Genomic DNA, 15502 nt, shown 5'->3' on the forward strand with positions numbered 1-15502 from the left:
TGCCACAGGAAGAAAACTGATCAAGGAAGAGGAACAGGGAGCTGGCTCAGTCATCCCTGCTGAGCAACTATAAGAAGAGGCCTGGGTACCCTCCTCTCAGCCCCATATTGACAGCACCTGCACAAAACTATCATGAAGAAAGGGCTATCCCTTCCCTGGTGTTACCTCACTCACCTCCTGAGCCCAACCCACTAAAAAGTGCTGGCAGTCCAAGCACCTTCTTAGGAATCAGGCGAGAAATTCAAAGACCTGAAACTCATTCCTTCATGCCCTCCTTAGAGTGTGGGGGTGGGAGCAAGACTCACATTTCAGGCCATCAAGAGCATTTTCTTGCATATACAACTTTGCGTGTATCTTTTCAATCTTCCCTTGTCTTCCTGCAGTCCTTGTCCAATTCTACTTCTCCCTCAGGAAATTCCACCTCTCCCCACCTGGGAAAAAAGTAAGGGTCCTTTAGCCAGCTCTCAAAGAGCCCTGATCTCTTAGTTGGAGGGACAATAGTGGACATACACATTCCAGATTCTCCACCAATAAGGATGAAGCCATTTTCCTCTTGAGTTACTAGTGTGTCACAAATACTGTTATCCAAGCAAAACGCTGTCCAGCCTCACCTAAGTAGAGCATAGTTCATGCAACCTTGACCACGCCCCCTTAGAAATCACGTGCTCACACATGGAACTTCACTCCATTCTGGGCTGCTTTGCATGCATTAAGGATAACAACCTGGGCTAAAAATGTCTCTTTGAACTGCAGGATATGAAAATTGTACATCTGCCCTCAACTGATTCTTTCAGATTTCTAAATGTCTCTCCCATACTAAGAAATGCTTAGGAAAGAGAAGCTGAAGGCAGGCAAGTTTGTTCCCAATTTACTCCATCACAATCATAGCGACTTGACTTCCATTTTCTGCTTTCAAATCCCATTTTGTTTCCATGAACTCTGGTTACGCCATCACCATAAATTCTTTCCGATATGCCATACAATTCACTTGATTTATGAGACATGTTTGGTTTCATAAACATGAGACCAAATGTAAGAATGACTCCATGCAATTTGGAAAGGACTAAGGGAAGGAAAAACATAAGAATGTAAGAATGAGGCCTGACACAGTGGCTCACACCTATAATCTTAGCACTTTGGGAAGCCGAGGCGGGTGGATCACCTGAGGTCAAGAGTTCGAGACCAGCCTGGCCAACATAGTGAAACCTCACCTCTACTAAAAATACAAAAATTAGCCAGGTGTGGTGGTGTACACCTGTGATCCCAGCTACTTTGGAGACTGAGGCAGGAGAATTGCTTGAGGAGGTGGAGGTTGCAGTGAGCTGAGATCGCACCATTGAACTCCAGCCTGGGCAACAAGAGCAAAAAGCAAACAAACAAAAAACCTCTGTCTTAAAAAAAAAAAGAGTGCAAGAATGGTATGTGAGAATGACTCCATGCAATTTGGAAAGGACTGAGAAAAGAAAAAAGGATGATTGGGGGATTAATCCACTTCTGTAGATTCTCTAGGCCAGTGGTTCTCAACTGGGGGCAACCCACTCACCCCCACCCCACTTTTACCATATCTGGAGACAGAAGAGGGGTACAACTGGAGTAGGCACAGTGGCTCATGCCTGTAATCCCAGCACTTTGGGAGGCCAAGGCGGGTGGATCACCTGAGGTCAGGAGCTCAAGACCAGCCTGGCTAACATGGTGAAACCCCATTTCTACTAAAAATACAAAAAGTAAAAATAAAAATAGCCGGATGTGGTGGCACGCACCTGTAATTGCAGCTACTCTGGAGGCTGAGGCAAGAGAATCGCTTGAACCCGGGAGGCAGAGGTTGCAGTGAGCTGAGATCATACCACTGCACTCCAGCCTGGGCAACAAGAGTGAAACTTGGTCTCAAAAAAAAAAAAAAAAAATCAAGAAGAAGAGGGGTGCAACTAGCATCTAGCAAGTAGAGGCCAGGGGTTTTGCTAAACATCTGTAAGACACAAGACGGCACCCACAACCAAGACTGTCAGTCATGCAGGGTTGAAAGACTCTAGACTTTGCCTTGTCCTCCTCAAGGGGACTCTCTCTGGCTGCTAATCACAACCTAGCATGTCACAGCACAAAATGGGAAGAAGAAAAAGATAGAACAAGTTCATTCTATAGAAACATCAGCAGTTTAAAAAAAAAAAAAAAAACTCCAATCATGGAGAAAGCTGAAACCATCTAAAATTTGTTTGATGCTTTTAAGTAAATATTCATATCCTAAATTATCTCTACTGCCTGGTTGCCATGGGAAATAAATTAAAAATTTCTCAACAAAGCATCAGGGTCCTTCCTAGAAAGTCTGGGGAAGTAGGTGGGATTCGTCCAGCATCCCCAGGCCTCATTTGGCAGGTCTCATAACTCACACAACATAACAGACTTCAAAAGAGGCCACATTAGGAAGGTGTGATTTCTTTTCTTTTGAGATGAAGTCTCATTCTCATCCAGGCTGAAGTACAATGACACAATCATTGCTCACTGAAACCTCTGCCTCCCAGGTTCAAGCAATTCTCCTGCTTCAGCCTCCTGACTAGCTGGGATTACAGGCACCTGCCATGATACCAGGTTAATTTTTGTATTTTTAGTAGAGGTGGGGTTTCACCATGTTGGCCAGGCTGGTCTCGAACTCCTGACCTCAGGTGATCCACCCGCCTTGGCCTCCTAAAGTGCTGGGATTACAGGCATAAGTCACCATGCCTGGCCGGGAAGGTATGATTCTGAGAATAACCCTGTGAGATAGATGCTTTCATTAACCACAATGATTTCATTTCTTGCTCTCACGCTGTGTCTCTTCTGCTCTTACTCCAAACCCCATCTTTGGATATCTCACCAGCAGTGAAGCAGGGTTGGTGCTGGACTGGCCTCAGGGCTTGATTGCTCTGTTTAGGCCATTGTAGATCTCATCTTAGTCAGCAGCTGGACACTCGAGTCTGATTCCTGGCCACCATATTAAGGGTTGTGCTAAGGGCGTTGTGCAAAGAAAAAAAAGCAGGAAGAAGGGGGTGAGTTCCATTAATTTGAGCCTAGAAATGTGGTGATAATAGTGTCTAGACTTGACTTTGGCCACTTCTTGAGGATTAGGAAAGAGTCCAGGGAACAGAAGTGTTGGGGGAGCCCCTGGTCAGTGACAGAGTCTCTGCTGCCTCCTTTCCCCTCAGGACAGGCAAGAACTCAGCCTGAGCAACCAGTGAAGGCACAGTTAGATGCCACAGCACCCACTCAGCAGGTCACAGAGGCCCAGAACAAGAACGGGTGCCTGTGTCACTCCTGCCAGGAAGGAGGGGGTGACGAGCCCCTCCTAGCCTCCCTCCTCCTCAGCTGGGTTTGTGACTCACTACCCAATCCGTCGCTGGCCACCGAAGCACCCCACAGCCTCTACCAGTCACTAAAATTCCTGGTGAGAGTTTATTGTCTTTATGAGGAATTACCAGACAGCGAGCCTCGCACATTGGGATTCTACTGATGAAGGTCTTTTAAGAAAAGTCAAGCTTGGCCGGTTACAAGCCCTCTCAGCCATGCTCTGTGAGGAAGGCGATCATTCCAGAAATATATCTGAGATTCCTATTCTGTGCTTTTGAGTAAAGATGACATAAAATGCAGTCTGTGTGTTCACATGAGAGAGAAAAGACAACTCCGCTGGGGAGCACAGCACACAGACTCTGTGGACCCTGACGGTGAATGTGCCGAGTGTCCATGAGGATGGGCAAGTCACAGGCATTCCAGGGCCGTCCCAAGGGTTAGACTCTGGGAGGAAGCCAGGGACTCCTGGCTGCAAATTCGTCTGCTAGTGGGCCTGCCTTGAAGGGCTTCTGCCGCAAAACAGCAACTTCATCTTACTCCAATTACTCTTAAACTTGAAACCAAATGTCTTTTTAAAATACTTTGGTGTTTCTATCTGTCTGAATGAATGTGGTTTCAATACATTTACGTTGCATTTCATGGAGGTATGACTGATCTTTGTTGGAACTAAGTGTATATGGTACCTAAGATTTCAATTACGTTTCCAGAATTAAATAGATACGAGAAACCCTGCTCTAAAGAAATTACAGATTACAAAGACACAAACCGTCACTTAGCCAGCTGGGGAAGAACATGCCTTTGATCTTCAGAGGAGTTTGTGGCAAACACTGGGCCAGCCCACTGGCTCCCCACAACACACACACAGGCACACAGACACTCAAAACACACCCACACAGAGAAACAGACACACACCCACAGACACATACACACAGAGACACAGACACACACACAGATACACACACAGACACACAAACACACAGAGATACACACACACATACCGACACATACACACACACACAGAGACAGACACACACACAGACACACACATACCGACGCATACACACACACACATATAGAGACAGACACACACACAGACACAGACACACAAACAGACACAGACACACAGACACAGAAACATATATACACAGACACAGAGAAAGACACAGAGACACAGACATGCGGACACACACAAAGATACACAGATAAACACAGACAGAGCTCCTCGGCCCCTGGTGATTCCTGGCCACTGTGGGACAGTCCTCCTGGCCTGCCCCTGGGCTTTCTTGATCAGCTTTTCTATCCAGAGGGACTTTCTGACCAGGGAGTCACAGATACAGTCTCTCTGTAGGATCCCCATAGAGGCAAGATCAATAGGCAAAAATTACATTAAAGCAACAAAGAGAAAAGGTAATGCCTAAAAAGAAAGATTGGGGGACCAACTGATGGTACCAATAAAGCAGAAAGCCTAAGAACCATTTCCCTCTTCCCTTCCTTGAAGCCATAAGCCCATCGCAAGCACCCCTAACCAGTCTTCCACGTGTCCAGCTTCAGAGTCCCTACCCTCTAACAGGCTGAGACACCAGAGAGGAGGGACACTGACTCATTACAACTTTCCCAGGTCCTTCTAAATGCACCTGATGTGCCCTCCTCCTGTTCAGCAGACCTAGCTTCCCCACAGTAAGGACGTTCCCGTTCTCAACAAGGTCCAGTTGGAGGTGGAGCCAGGAGACGGAGGGGAAGGGAGAAGGACTGGAGGAGGTGTGGAAGGAGGGTACCCCTTAGGGCCTGTGCTGGCCGTCAGCAGTAAGACAGCAGGAGAGGGCCTCAGGCAGGGTGCAACAAGGCTGAGGAGGGCCTTCATTCCCAAGGAGGATCCGGCAATGAAGTTCCCAGTGTCACAGGAGCAGGACAAACTCTGGCCCCTCTGAATATCAAAGCAATCCAGGCCTGAAGGTGGGGAGGGGAGAGTGAATGCTCAGGCATGAGGTGCCACCTCCTGTCGGGCTGCAGAGAGATGCTACCCCTTGGGGGAGGGGCACACCAAGGCCCAGAAGTGTGGCAGGACCCCAGCCAGGCTACGTAAGTTTCACTATGAGGCCCCATTTCCAACATAGGGACAAGATGGTGCCAGGCACCGAGGCAAAAGCATTCAGAGACACTGGGCCCTCACAGAAGGTGGGGAGAGGGAAAGCTGGGGCTCAGTGGCAGCCCCCAGGGGGAAAGAGCCAAGCCAGGAGAGCACGTGGAGGGCCCAGGGTGGGGCGTGGAGAAGGAAGGTGTCAGTCACTGCAACTGGGGCACATTCAGGAAGGGGGGAAATGACAAAACACACACACACACACACACACACACACACACACAGAGAAGGAACAAAGCCTCAGTGGGTAGAAGTAGGAATTTGGGGGAAAAGGGGACCTCAGTGTCGGGCCCATAAAATGAAAGCAAGGACAAAAGCCAAGGACTTGGGATTCATCTAAAATGCGAAGATACAGAAGCCTGTGCAGAAGACAGACCTGGCGGGTCACTGTGACTTAAGTGGCCGTAATGAGCCTGAGGCTTTCCCGTCCTGGGACTCATTCACCCTCACAGAGAGATAATAAAATTTTTCTCTATGACAAGAAAATTGAATCTATCTTCCAGTCTAACTAATCAGAGGTATAAGTGAAAAATAAGACTGTGTTCTATCACCTTCAATCTTTCTCTTCATTCTGAGATAGATACTATCATCTTCCTTTATGTTTTCAAGAGTGTGAGGGGTGTTAATGGATACAGTGTCAGTCATTCACCCCTGAGACTGGGGAGACCTGGCTTTTGTGAGCCACAGCATGAAAGTTGAATTGCTACAGAGGGGTGGATATGCTGTAGGCGGGGTGGGGCAGTGTTGGAAGAGAGAAGAAATCACCTCCACAGATTCTGGGACTAGAGCTGATATTTAGAAAAACTGGATGAACCCTCACCTGGTTCATGAACCAGATGAACCTTTTATTATGTACCCTATAAGCTGCACTGAAAAATAAGGGTAGGGCTATCTACTAATTAGGGCCAAATAAGGTATCCACTGGACGCCCTTACTCCAGTGCCACGAAGGGAGACATGAGGTACCATCTTCCCCATCCCGTGGGCCACCCAAGCATTTTTGAAGACTCTCAGTTCACCAAACTGCAGAGAACTACGTGATCAAAGCTTCAGATACTCAGAATGTCCTGCCAGGCCATCGGCATGGGATAATTTGGTCAGGCCTGAGCATTTCATAAACCTAGAAAAGGGAATTAGGTCAACTGCCACCTCAAATGTTCCCCGTGTCCCATGCAGGGAGCATTTCATACGAGGGCCAGGAGAAAGTGCTATCCTTAAAGGGCTTTGTTCAAGGCATCCTGGTTCATATTGAGCTGTAGGATACTTGCATTTCTTTTTCCTGAGTCCAGATGAGGCCAGCTGCCCCAGCCCCATCCAAGCCCATGCTCAGAGCTCTATATGCAATTGAACTCCTCAGGAGTTCAGACCCCAAATCTGGGTCTGAATTTCTAGGGGCTCAGAAAGGAGAAAAGCACAGGCATTCTTGCAGAGCAATGCTGCATGAAAAATCAGGGCAACCCCCTGGAAATGCGACCTTCTACAAGAGAGGCAGGGAAGCCCCCAAGTGTCTCTAAACGCTGCTATTGCCGAGTGCATTCAACATACCATACCTCTCTGTTTTCCAGGCCAGCTAAATAAAGACGTGACCTATGCGCAGCTGTACTCCTTCCTGAACTGCCTCCAGGTGAGCACTCACTGACTTGCTTCAAGCCTGCTTGCCCGTCCTGTTCCTCTGTAATCAAAGTGTTTTCCTGCTCTCAGGTCAGCCCCTGCCACGGCTGGATGTCTTCCAACAAGACGTTGAGGACTCTCACTTCAGAGGTACGACTGTCACAGACCTTTTGATACCATCTTTGATCATTCTTTCCTTGTGTTTGCTGCAGAGTTTTCACTGGGGATGAGATCCTAGCAGGGGGATGGCCTCCAAAACCTCCCTGGTGCTTGGGGAGCGAAGAGAACCTGGTGCACCCTGTCTCCCTCTGCCTCGCTCTGGGTCTGTCCTCTGACTGTGTTTCTCAACCACTGTCTCTCTTATGTGTGCACATGTGTATACACACACACACACATGTTTTAAAGCTGGTCCTAAGCATAGTTTTGGGGTGGAGAGAATGGTTGCGGTTGGCCCCTGTGCATGATGAAAGTTCTCCTGAGGTAAATAAGAACCTTCCTCCCTTCTCTTAGAGAATCCATTGCTCAAAGACCATGGTTTGCACTTCTTTCACAGATGGTGACTAATCTGTTTGTAAAAGACTTATTGAGGCTGGGCGTGGTGGCTCACACCTGTAATCCCAGCACTTTGGGAGGCGGAGGTGGGCAGATCACTTGAGATCAGGAGTTCAAGACCAGCCTGACCAGCATGATGAAACCCTGTCTCTACTAAAACTACAAAAATTAGCCGGGTGTCATGGCAGGCACCTGTAGTCCCAGCTGCTCGGGAGGCTGAGGCATAAGAAGCACTTGAACCTGGAGGCAGAGGTTGCAGTGAGCTGAGATCACGCCACTGCACTCCAGCCTGGGCAACAGAGGGAAACCCTGTCTTAAAAAAAGGAAAAAAAAGACTCATTGAATATTTTTTCATAAAAAGCATATTTTAATTTTTTAGAACTTGGAGAACACAAAAAAAGCATAAAATCACCCCAAATTCCACCACCCAAATTCAGTATATGTGTATGCCTTTCCATTACCACTTCCAGAGATCAATATATTTGATTTCTGCCTACCTAGTATGAGAATGCACATACTCTTTTAGGCTTTCCAGTGTTCATAGATTATTTCTCCACATCATGATGTTGTAACCATTCGAAAGTTCATACATGTGAATATATTATGATTTATTTCATCCTTTGGTGTTGGACATTTAGATGGTTTCCAAATTTATACTGTGATAAATAGCACTGTGATGAACAGTCATATATCTAAAGATGTATGTCTCTGTGTACATCTCTATTTCCTCAAGACAAATTCCTAGAAAAATTACTGGGCCAAAGAGTATGTCCGTGTTTAAGGATTTGATCCATACTGCCAAATTGCTCTTTAGAAAGGTTAAGTTAATGATATTCTCATTCACCTACCAATGACAACATTCAATATTATGGTTATCTTACCTTTGCCAATCCCAAGGGTGGAAAAACTAGTATCACTAATTTACACTGATTCGATTCCTAATGAACGTTAACATTCATCATATGTTCATTGGCCATTTGTACGTGAATAGAGTTGAAAGTGCAGAACTGCGGTATGCTGATTGCTTGGAGAAATGAAAGTGGGATAGGATGTGGAAGATCGATTTCTTTGTTCTGCCTGAATTATCTCACTAAAGTCAAAGTCTAGATTTCACAGAATTCTCCCTGTTTCCTCTGTCTTCAGAGAGCAGAGCAACTCTCCAACACACTGAAAAAAATTGCAGCCGAAGAGAAATTTACAAACTTCCATCTTTTCTACGTGGAGTTTGCCTTCCATGAAAGTAAGTGGTTTTGTTTGGGTATTGACAGAAGTTGAAAGCAGCAGCTAGTTTAGGGCCTGGGCAACTGGTTTTATAAGCCAGCAGGCAGCAGATTGGGCAGGGCTACTACTACCGATTCTGATACATTAATAGCTCTTGGTATTGAAAAAAGATAAAATCTGGGACTCTTTCTGAGAAGGTTGGGCTCAGCATTACCTCTGCACTTCACCATCATTTTACAATCCCTGATGCAATAGCGCCAGTGACTGGTTAGAAAGAGCTTTGGGCTGGCAACTTACAGGTTAATGCACTCACTAACGTGTTCTTGCCAGGTAAAATGCCCTGGTTACCTGTGGGTCACAGATGGATGCGACAGAAATGACAGATAGGCTGGCACCTCTCACAGTGGACCCTGAATTACCCAGGGACTCATGAGCAGTGCAGATTCCCAGGCCCTATACATGACCAACCTAATCAGAACCTCTAAGGGAGGGACCAAAGAACTTGCCTGTGGCAAAGTGATCAACCTATGTCCCAGTTTTCTGGAAAGGACATTACTAAGTTTCGTTTTTAGCATTCTGTCCAAACACTGGCGTCACTGCTAAGTGGCCACACAAAAACAGGTGTGATGACTACAGCTACTGATTTACCCTTTACATTTTGAGTCTGAAAAATTATTGCTGATTGAGTGTAATCCTTCCTGATTCATTTTCTTTGCTAAGCAATTTTTATACCAGAGCAAAGCCCCCTGTTGACTGCCAGATAAGATAATGCTAATGAAGAGTTTCACGGTACAGGCAAAAGATGGAAGATTCCTCATGGTTTATCATCTCTGTCCGACACTCCCAATGCCCCATCCCCAGCATCTGGGTTGGAGCAGATGGCCATCATGAATTATCAAATATTACATTCACTGACAGGTTTTGCCTTGCAGACTCTAGTAGTTCAATTCCAAACATCCTTTCAACAAGACTGATCTCCCTTAACTAGATTTCCTGCCTAGGTGATACACATTTCCCTCATGGGGAGAGACATTTTGATAAATAACCTCTCATTACAATGCAGAGTTAAAGACTCATTAATGAATTCCTGGTGTAAACAAATGCGCCACCAAGTGATCTTTGATCATCATCAACCTTGAATATAGATAAAGTTATTAAAAATATAATAATGCCTAACACTCACATGGGGCTTTTATTTTCCAGAGTGATCTCTAGCTCTGTCATTTATTATCTCTGGGACTACAGGCAATTCTCTGAATATTTCTAAATTCCCTTTCCAGTCCTGGAAATGGGGATACCGTATCTTCCTAACAAATCTTTGTGATGATTCTATGAAATAATGTGCCAGCTTCCTAAATGTTATGCCTGGTACACAGAAAAGGTACCATTTCCTTACTCAATGTATGCTTGTGGAGAAGCAAAATCAACACTGCCCAGGAACTGGTTATAAACGCAGAATTCCAGGCCCTACTCCAGACCTACCTAATCAGAATCTGCATTCAAACACAATCCACAGGTCATTTCTATGCCCATTAAAGTTTAATAAATGGTTTGTGAGGCTGAAATGGGAGGATTGCTCAAACTCAAGAGTTTAAGACCAGCCTGGGCAACATTGCAAGACCTCACCTCTCTATGGCCGGGCGTGGTGACTCATGCCTGTAATCCCAGCACTTTGGGAGACTGAGGCAGGCAGATCACAAGGTCGAGTTGGAGACCAACCTGGCCAACATGACGAAACCCCGTCTCTACTAAAAATACAAAAATTAGCCAGGTGTGGTGGCACATTCCTGTAATCCCAGCTACTCAAGAGTCTGAGGCAGGAGAATAGCTTGAAACTGGGAGGCGGAAGTTGCAGTGAGCCAAGATTGCACCATTGCACTCTAGCCTGGGGAACAAGAGTGAAACTCCATCAAAAAAAAAAAAAATCATCTCTACAATTTTTTCTTTTAATTAGCCAGGCATGGTGGTACATGCTTGTAGTCCCAGCTACTCTAGAGGCTGAGGTGAGCGGGGGATCACTTGAGCCTGGGAGGTTGAGGCTGCAGTGAGCTGTGATCACATCACTGAACTCCAGCCTGGCTGACAGAGACCTCATCTCTATAAAAATAAAAATAAATTTTAATAAACAGAGTTCTATAATGCTTTAAGAGCTGGGTCAGTCATCAGATTTGTAAGTCCTGCTATGTGCCAGGAGCTATGAAGGTGCCGGGAACATAATTGTTAACAAAACAGAAGAGTCCTTATCTCCATGAAGAATACAGACAGAAGAGCTTTATTCTTGACTGGCCAGAATTCTACTGGTGAACTGACATGCTTGGAAGCAGGGCCTCATCAGCCCTTTCTTGTCCTCACAGCAATAATAAATGCAGTGAAAAAGCAAAAAGTTGAGTTAAGCTGAACTGAACAGTCTACATCAACGTGGCAGAAAGCTCGTAGCCATTTCTCCGTGCTTAGTGATTCCCATCAACAGTTCAAGGAATTTCCTGTTTTGTAATGTCCTGCCATTTGTTTAAAAGAAATGTGAAGATCCAGTTTTTGTGCAGGGCCTCCTTCGCCTTCTCCTCAGGAAGTTAGTGGGCACCCCACTAACGAAGGCATGTGGGCACTGTGGGATCACTGTGGGACCTGCCTCCATGAACATCTGATACAGCACCTGCATTTGATGCCTCAGTGCCACCATGTCCACACCCGAAAGAGCCAGCATTTCTGTCTGGTTTTCAGTAACTGTGGTAATGTCTCAACTTAAGCTCAGAGTTAGGTACTGCAAAACACATTTTTAACTTGAAATTTTAGCATTTCCAAAGCAGGTGGAGGGATAATTCCATCCCAGACCCATCTCCGTGTGTCACCTCCGTGCCTGGGAAGCTCATCTTCCCAGAAACCCACCTCATGTGGGTACGATGTGTGGTTATAGAAAGGGCACAGAATTTACAACTGTGTTCCAGCTCAGACACAGAGGAGCTGGGTAACCTCAAGTGAATTAAATAACCACCCAGCCTTTGTTTCCTTGTATGTAGGATAGAAATAACTAACCCATGTAAGGATTAACTGAAACAAAACGTGTAAAGTTGTAAGGGCTCAATAACGGTTAGCAGCCATCCCCCACTGCCACCATCAGTGTGTGTGAAGCATCTCCTTCACTTCTGAGGTCCAACCCATCCCCCAGCTCCATTCATGCCTGTGAAGTACTTTGAGTTCCTTTGAGGAAGGTATGGTAGAAATGCAACTCATTACCAAGAAGAAATGTAATTTTCTATCAGAAATTAAAACCCTACAGAGTCGCTTATTAAGTCTGCAGTCCTAATATTCCCATGAAAATCTCTTCTCTCATTTTGGTACTTTATGTGAGCTGACTATTGTGTCAAAAATATTCTCATTTTTCATGATACTAAAATTCACAATTTCACATCCTTGTGACAGAGCAAATTGCATTTGAGGGTCCCTGTCACTTGAGGGTAGACACGAGACCTATTCATTTTCTGCCCTGACAGACTCAGTCCAGCACTGAAAGATGATTGCTCATCTCCAAAGACTCTTTTTTATCTCTTGCTGACTCATTCTCCAACTGGTTATGAACTAAACAGAGGCAGTAACTTTTCCTCCCTTCAGGGAATGCCAACTTGAGCAGGTGATGTTCTTTCTCTTTGTCTGCAGCACACATCCCCAACAAAGGAAAGAAAATGCCACTTGGCTAACAAAGCCATTTTTACACCGATGGTTTAAATATATCTCCAGCTGCCCTCAGCTTCCCAGACAGCTCAATTGGAGGAAACCTGGCTCTTGGTTCCCGCCACCATGAATACATCTGTAAAATCAGCCAATGACTTTATGGTGCTGACCAGAATGCAGCCTTTTCTTTAAAATATCTGCTAGTGTTGCTGTTCACCCAAGAGCTACCAAGTGTTTTATGAGTCTTCCTCCACTCTTTCTATTGCATTTTTGAAAAGCTGGTGATTAGCAGTTTCCTTGACTTTACAAATAAAGAAAATACATTAAGAAGAAGAAAACAAAACAAAATACATTATGCTCCAAATCTCCGCAGATCATCCATGATCATTCAAGAAACTTAATCCAGATCTTCTGAAGAACAAATAGGAACTCATCGCTCTGTTTTAAGTTATGGTTCCTAAGTAGAAAGGAAACTGACCAACTTACCATGTTATCTTTGATTGGAACTCCCACCTTAAAATCAATTATGGAAAAAGTAAAAAGACCAGCGTCTGGTATTGCATTTCTCCCGAGAAAGCAGAATTTCATCCTGAGATAAACAAAGGATCTTTCCTTTGACATTGGTCATGATACAGCTAAAATTCTAAACACTTGCCTGTGAGTTACTGAGGCTCCCTTAAGTTTTACTGTCCTGATGGCTACATATATGTGATGACCCATAGCCCTCACAGACATAATAATCCTATGGGGGAAAAATGATGTTTGCCTCTGTAAATAGATAGATTGTAGCCTTAGTAAACTTGGAGAATTTTCTTTTAACACCTATTGTATTATTTTATATAGCAAGCAAGTTCTTCCAAAGGCCAGACTCCCTTGTAGTTGTCACCCAATGTAGAGAAGGGATGGGGGCTGGGAGACAGGAATAATTTCCTAGCAGGGAGGAATGTGTTATCATCGACATCATTTAGAATTGCTGGACTATGGTGATGATAAAAGGTAGACCTCTCCCACTGCCCCTAACCCTAGGGTATGCTCCTGTTCCCCTGCAAATCTTGGCAAGTAAATATCCCTTCTCTTTCTTTGTGTTTTTGTTCCTGAGATTTTCTTCCATAATTCCCACAGTTTTGGAATTGCTCAAGTCTCCAAGGGAAGGAAAAGGGAATGACCATCTCTTCTCATTTTGAAAACATAGTATAGGTTGAATATCCTTATCCTGAATGCTTGGGACCAGAAATGTTTCAGATTTTGGATTGGGGGGATGTTTTCAAATTTGGAATATATGCATTACATATACTTACCAGTTGAGCATCCTGTGTACAAATTCCAAAATTTTCCAGTGGGCATTTCCTTTGAGCATTATGTTGACACTCAGAAAGTTTTTAATTTTAGAGCATTTTGGATTTTGGCTTTTTGGATGTGAGATGCTCAACCTGCGTCACTATCTCTGATAACTGAATTAATTATCTTGTTCCATGAAGATATCTATCAACACCTCTCTTTCTTTCTCTAAGGGCCATAGTTTTTAGTTTGGTAATTAATAACACACATAAAATGAAAATCAAAATGAAAATAGCCTAAAATTACTTTAAGCCTAGATGCCAAAATTGAATCACAGTCTAAGAAACTCATGTATAAGCAAATCTCACCTTGGTAATATCAGGTTCCTAGTAAACATTCTTGTCAAGGAACACAATCTTGTTTAAACTGCTTCCTTAACAGGTTCAAATTTGCTTTCTACTTTAGATTTTCCAGAGCTCCGGATCACCATAACCCTTTCCTAGACGTTTTTTTACCCATTGCAGGCGTGGGTTTGATTCAACATGTCATTCAACTCTCTGTACAAACATGGAGAGTCAAAAAGTATTGAAGAGACTTCCTACCCCTACTGCATCAGGTGACACCAGGGTACTCCAGGTCAGGTCCATGGCTTGCTGTGCATCTGCTTATTACAAAAGGACTCTGCCTCATGTCTTATTCATCCAACTCTTCCTAACTTTTTAGCAGGCTCTGTCTGAGGTCTTGATTGGGCCCAATTCCCATTGACCTGCTCTTATTAGCATGCCTGGGAATCTTTTAATATCTCTCTCATCTCAGAATGCTATAATAAAATACCATAACCTGGGTGGCTTATAAACAACAAAAATTTATTTCTCATAGTTCTGGAGGCTGAAAGTTTAAAATCAGGATGCCAGCATGGTCAGGTTCTGGTGAGGGCCCCCTTCTGTGTTGCTGACTGCTGACTTCTCGTCGTATCCTCCCATGGTTAAACAAAAAAATAAACAAATAAAAAGAGTGAGAGAGCCCTCTGGGTTTTTGTTTTTATTTTTATTTTGACAGAGTCTTGTACTGTCAACCGGGCTGGAGTGCAGTGGTGTTATCTTGGCTCACTGCAACCTCTGCCTCCCAGGTTCAAGAGATTCTTCTGCCTCGGCCTCCCGAGCAGCTGGGATTACTGGCACCTGCCACCATGCCTGGCTAATTTTTTTTTTTCTTAGTAGAGACGGGGTTTTACTATGTTGGCCAAGTTGGTTTCAAACACCTGACCTTGTGATCCACCCGCATCAGCCTCCCAAAGTGCTGGGATTACAAGCATGAGCCACTACGCCCAGCTGGGGTCCATTTTATAAGGGCATGAATCCCATGAAGGGGGCTCCATCCTCATGGCATAACTACCTCCCAAAGGCCCCCACCTCCTAATACCATCATACTATGGATTAGGATTTCAACACAGGAATTTGGAAGGGACACAAGCATTCAGTCCTGGCAACACCCTATTGGGATTTTCTTTCATTCTTTCATTCTTTCTTTTCTTTCTTCTGTTAGCATCTGTATAGCATAAGGTGAAACCCAACTAGAAATAAAGGGAAAAGGGACAAAATGCTCATCAAGAACTTTGGTGAAGCAAAAAGGAGCACAAGTAGGATGGAGATGATGTCACCTCTGAAGTCACAGAGGGGACTGGGAGGCTGACATCTCACCTGGCCTGGGCTTTTCT

At 44.8% G+C, this 15502-nt stretch overlaps 1 protein-coding gene across 3 annotated transcripts in view; it reads left to right on the forward strand.

Moving 5' to 3' along the window:
* AOAH (acyloxyacyl hydrolase) overlaps nucleotides 1-15502 on the forward strand; it is a 196896-nt gene that overhangs the window by 171292 nt on the left and 10102 nt on the right. For 2 of the 3 annotated variants that reach the window (XM_064380450.1, XM_012461274.2), the window contains 3 exons: nucleotides 7020-7078; nucleotides 7156-7215; nucleotides 8761-8857. In XM_064380450.1, coding sequence (XP_064236520.1) covers nucleotides 7020-7078; nucleotides 7156-7215; nucleotides 8761-8857 — 216 coding nt within the window. The remainder of the gene's footprint in view (nucleotides 1-7019; nucleotides 7079-7155; nucleotides 7216-8760; nucleotides 8858-15502) is intronic. The other variant, XM_012461275.2, reaches the window with a different exon arrangement.

This window comes from Aotus nancymaae, unplaced genomic scaffold (assembly GCF_030222135.1).
Source record: "Aotus nancymaae isolate 86718 unplaced genomic scaffold, 86718_ANA_hifiasm-v0.15.2.pri h1tg000025l, whole genome shotgun sequence".
In the NCBI taxonomy this organism is placed as follows: Eukaryota; Metazoa; Chordata; class Mammalia; order Primates; family Aotidae; genus Aotus; species Aotus nancymaae.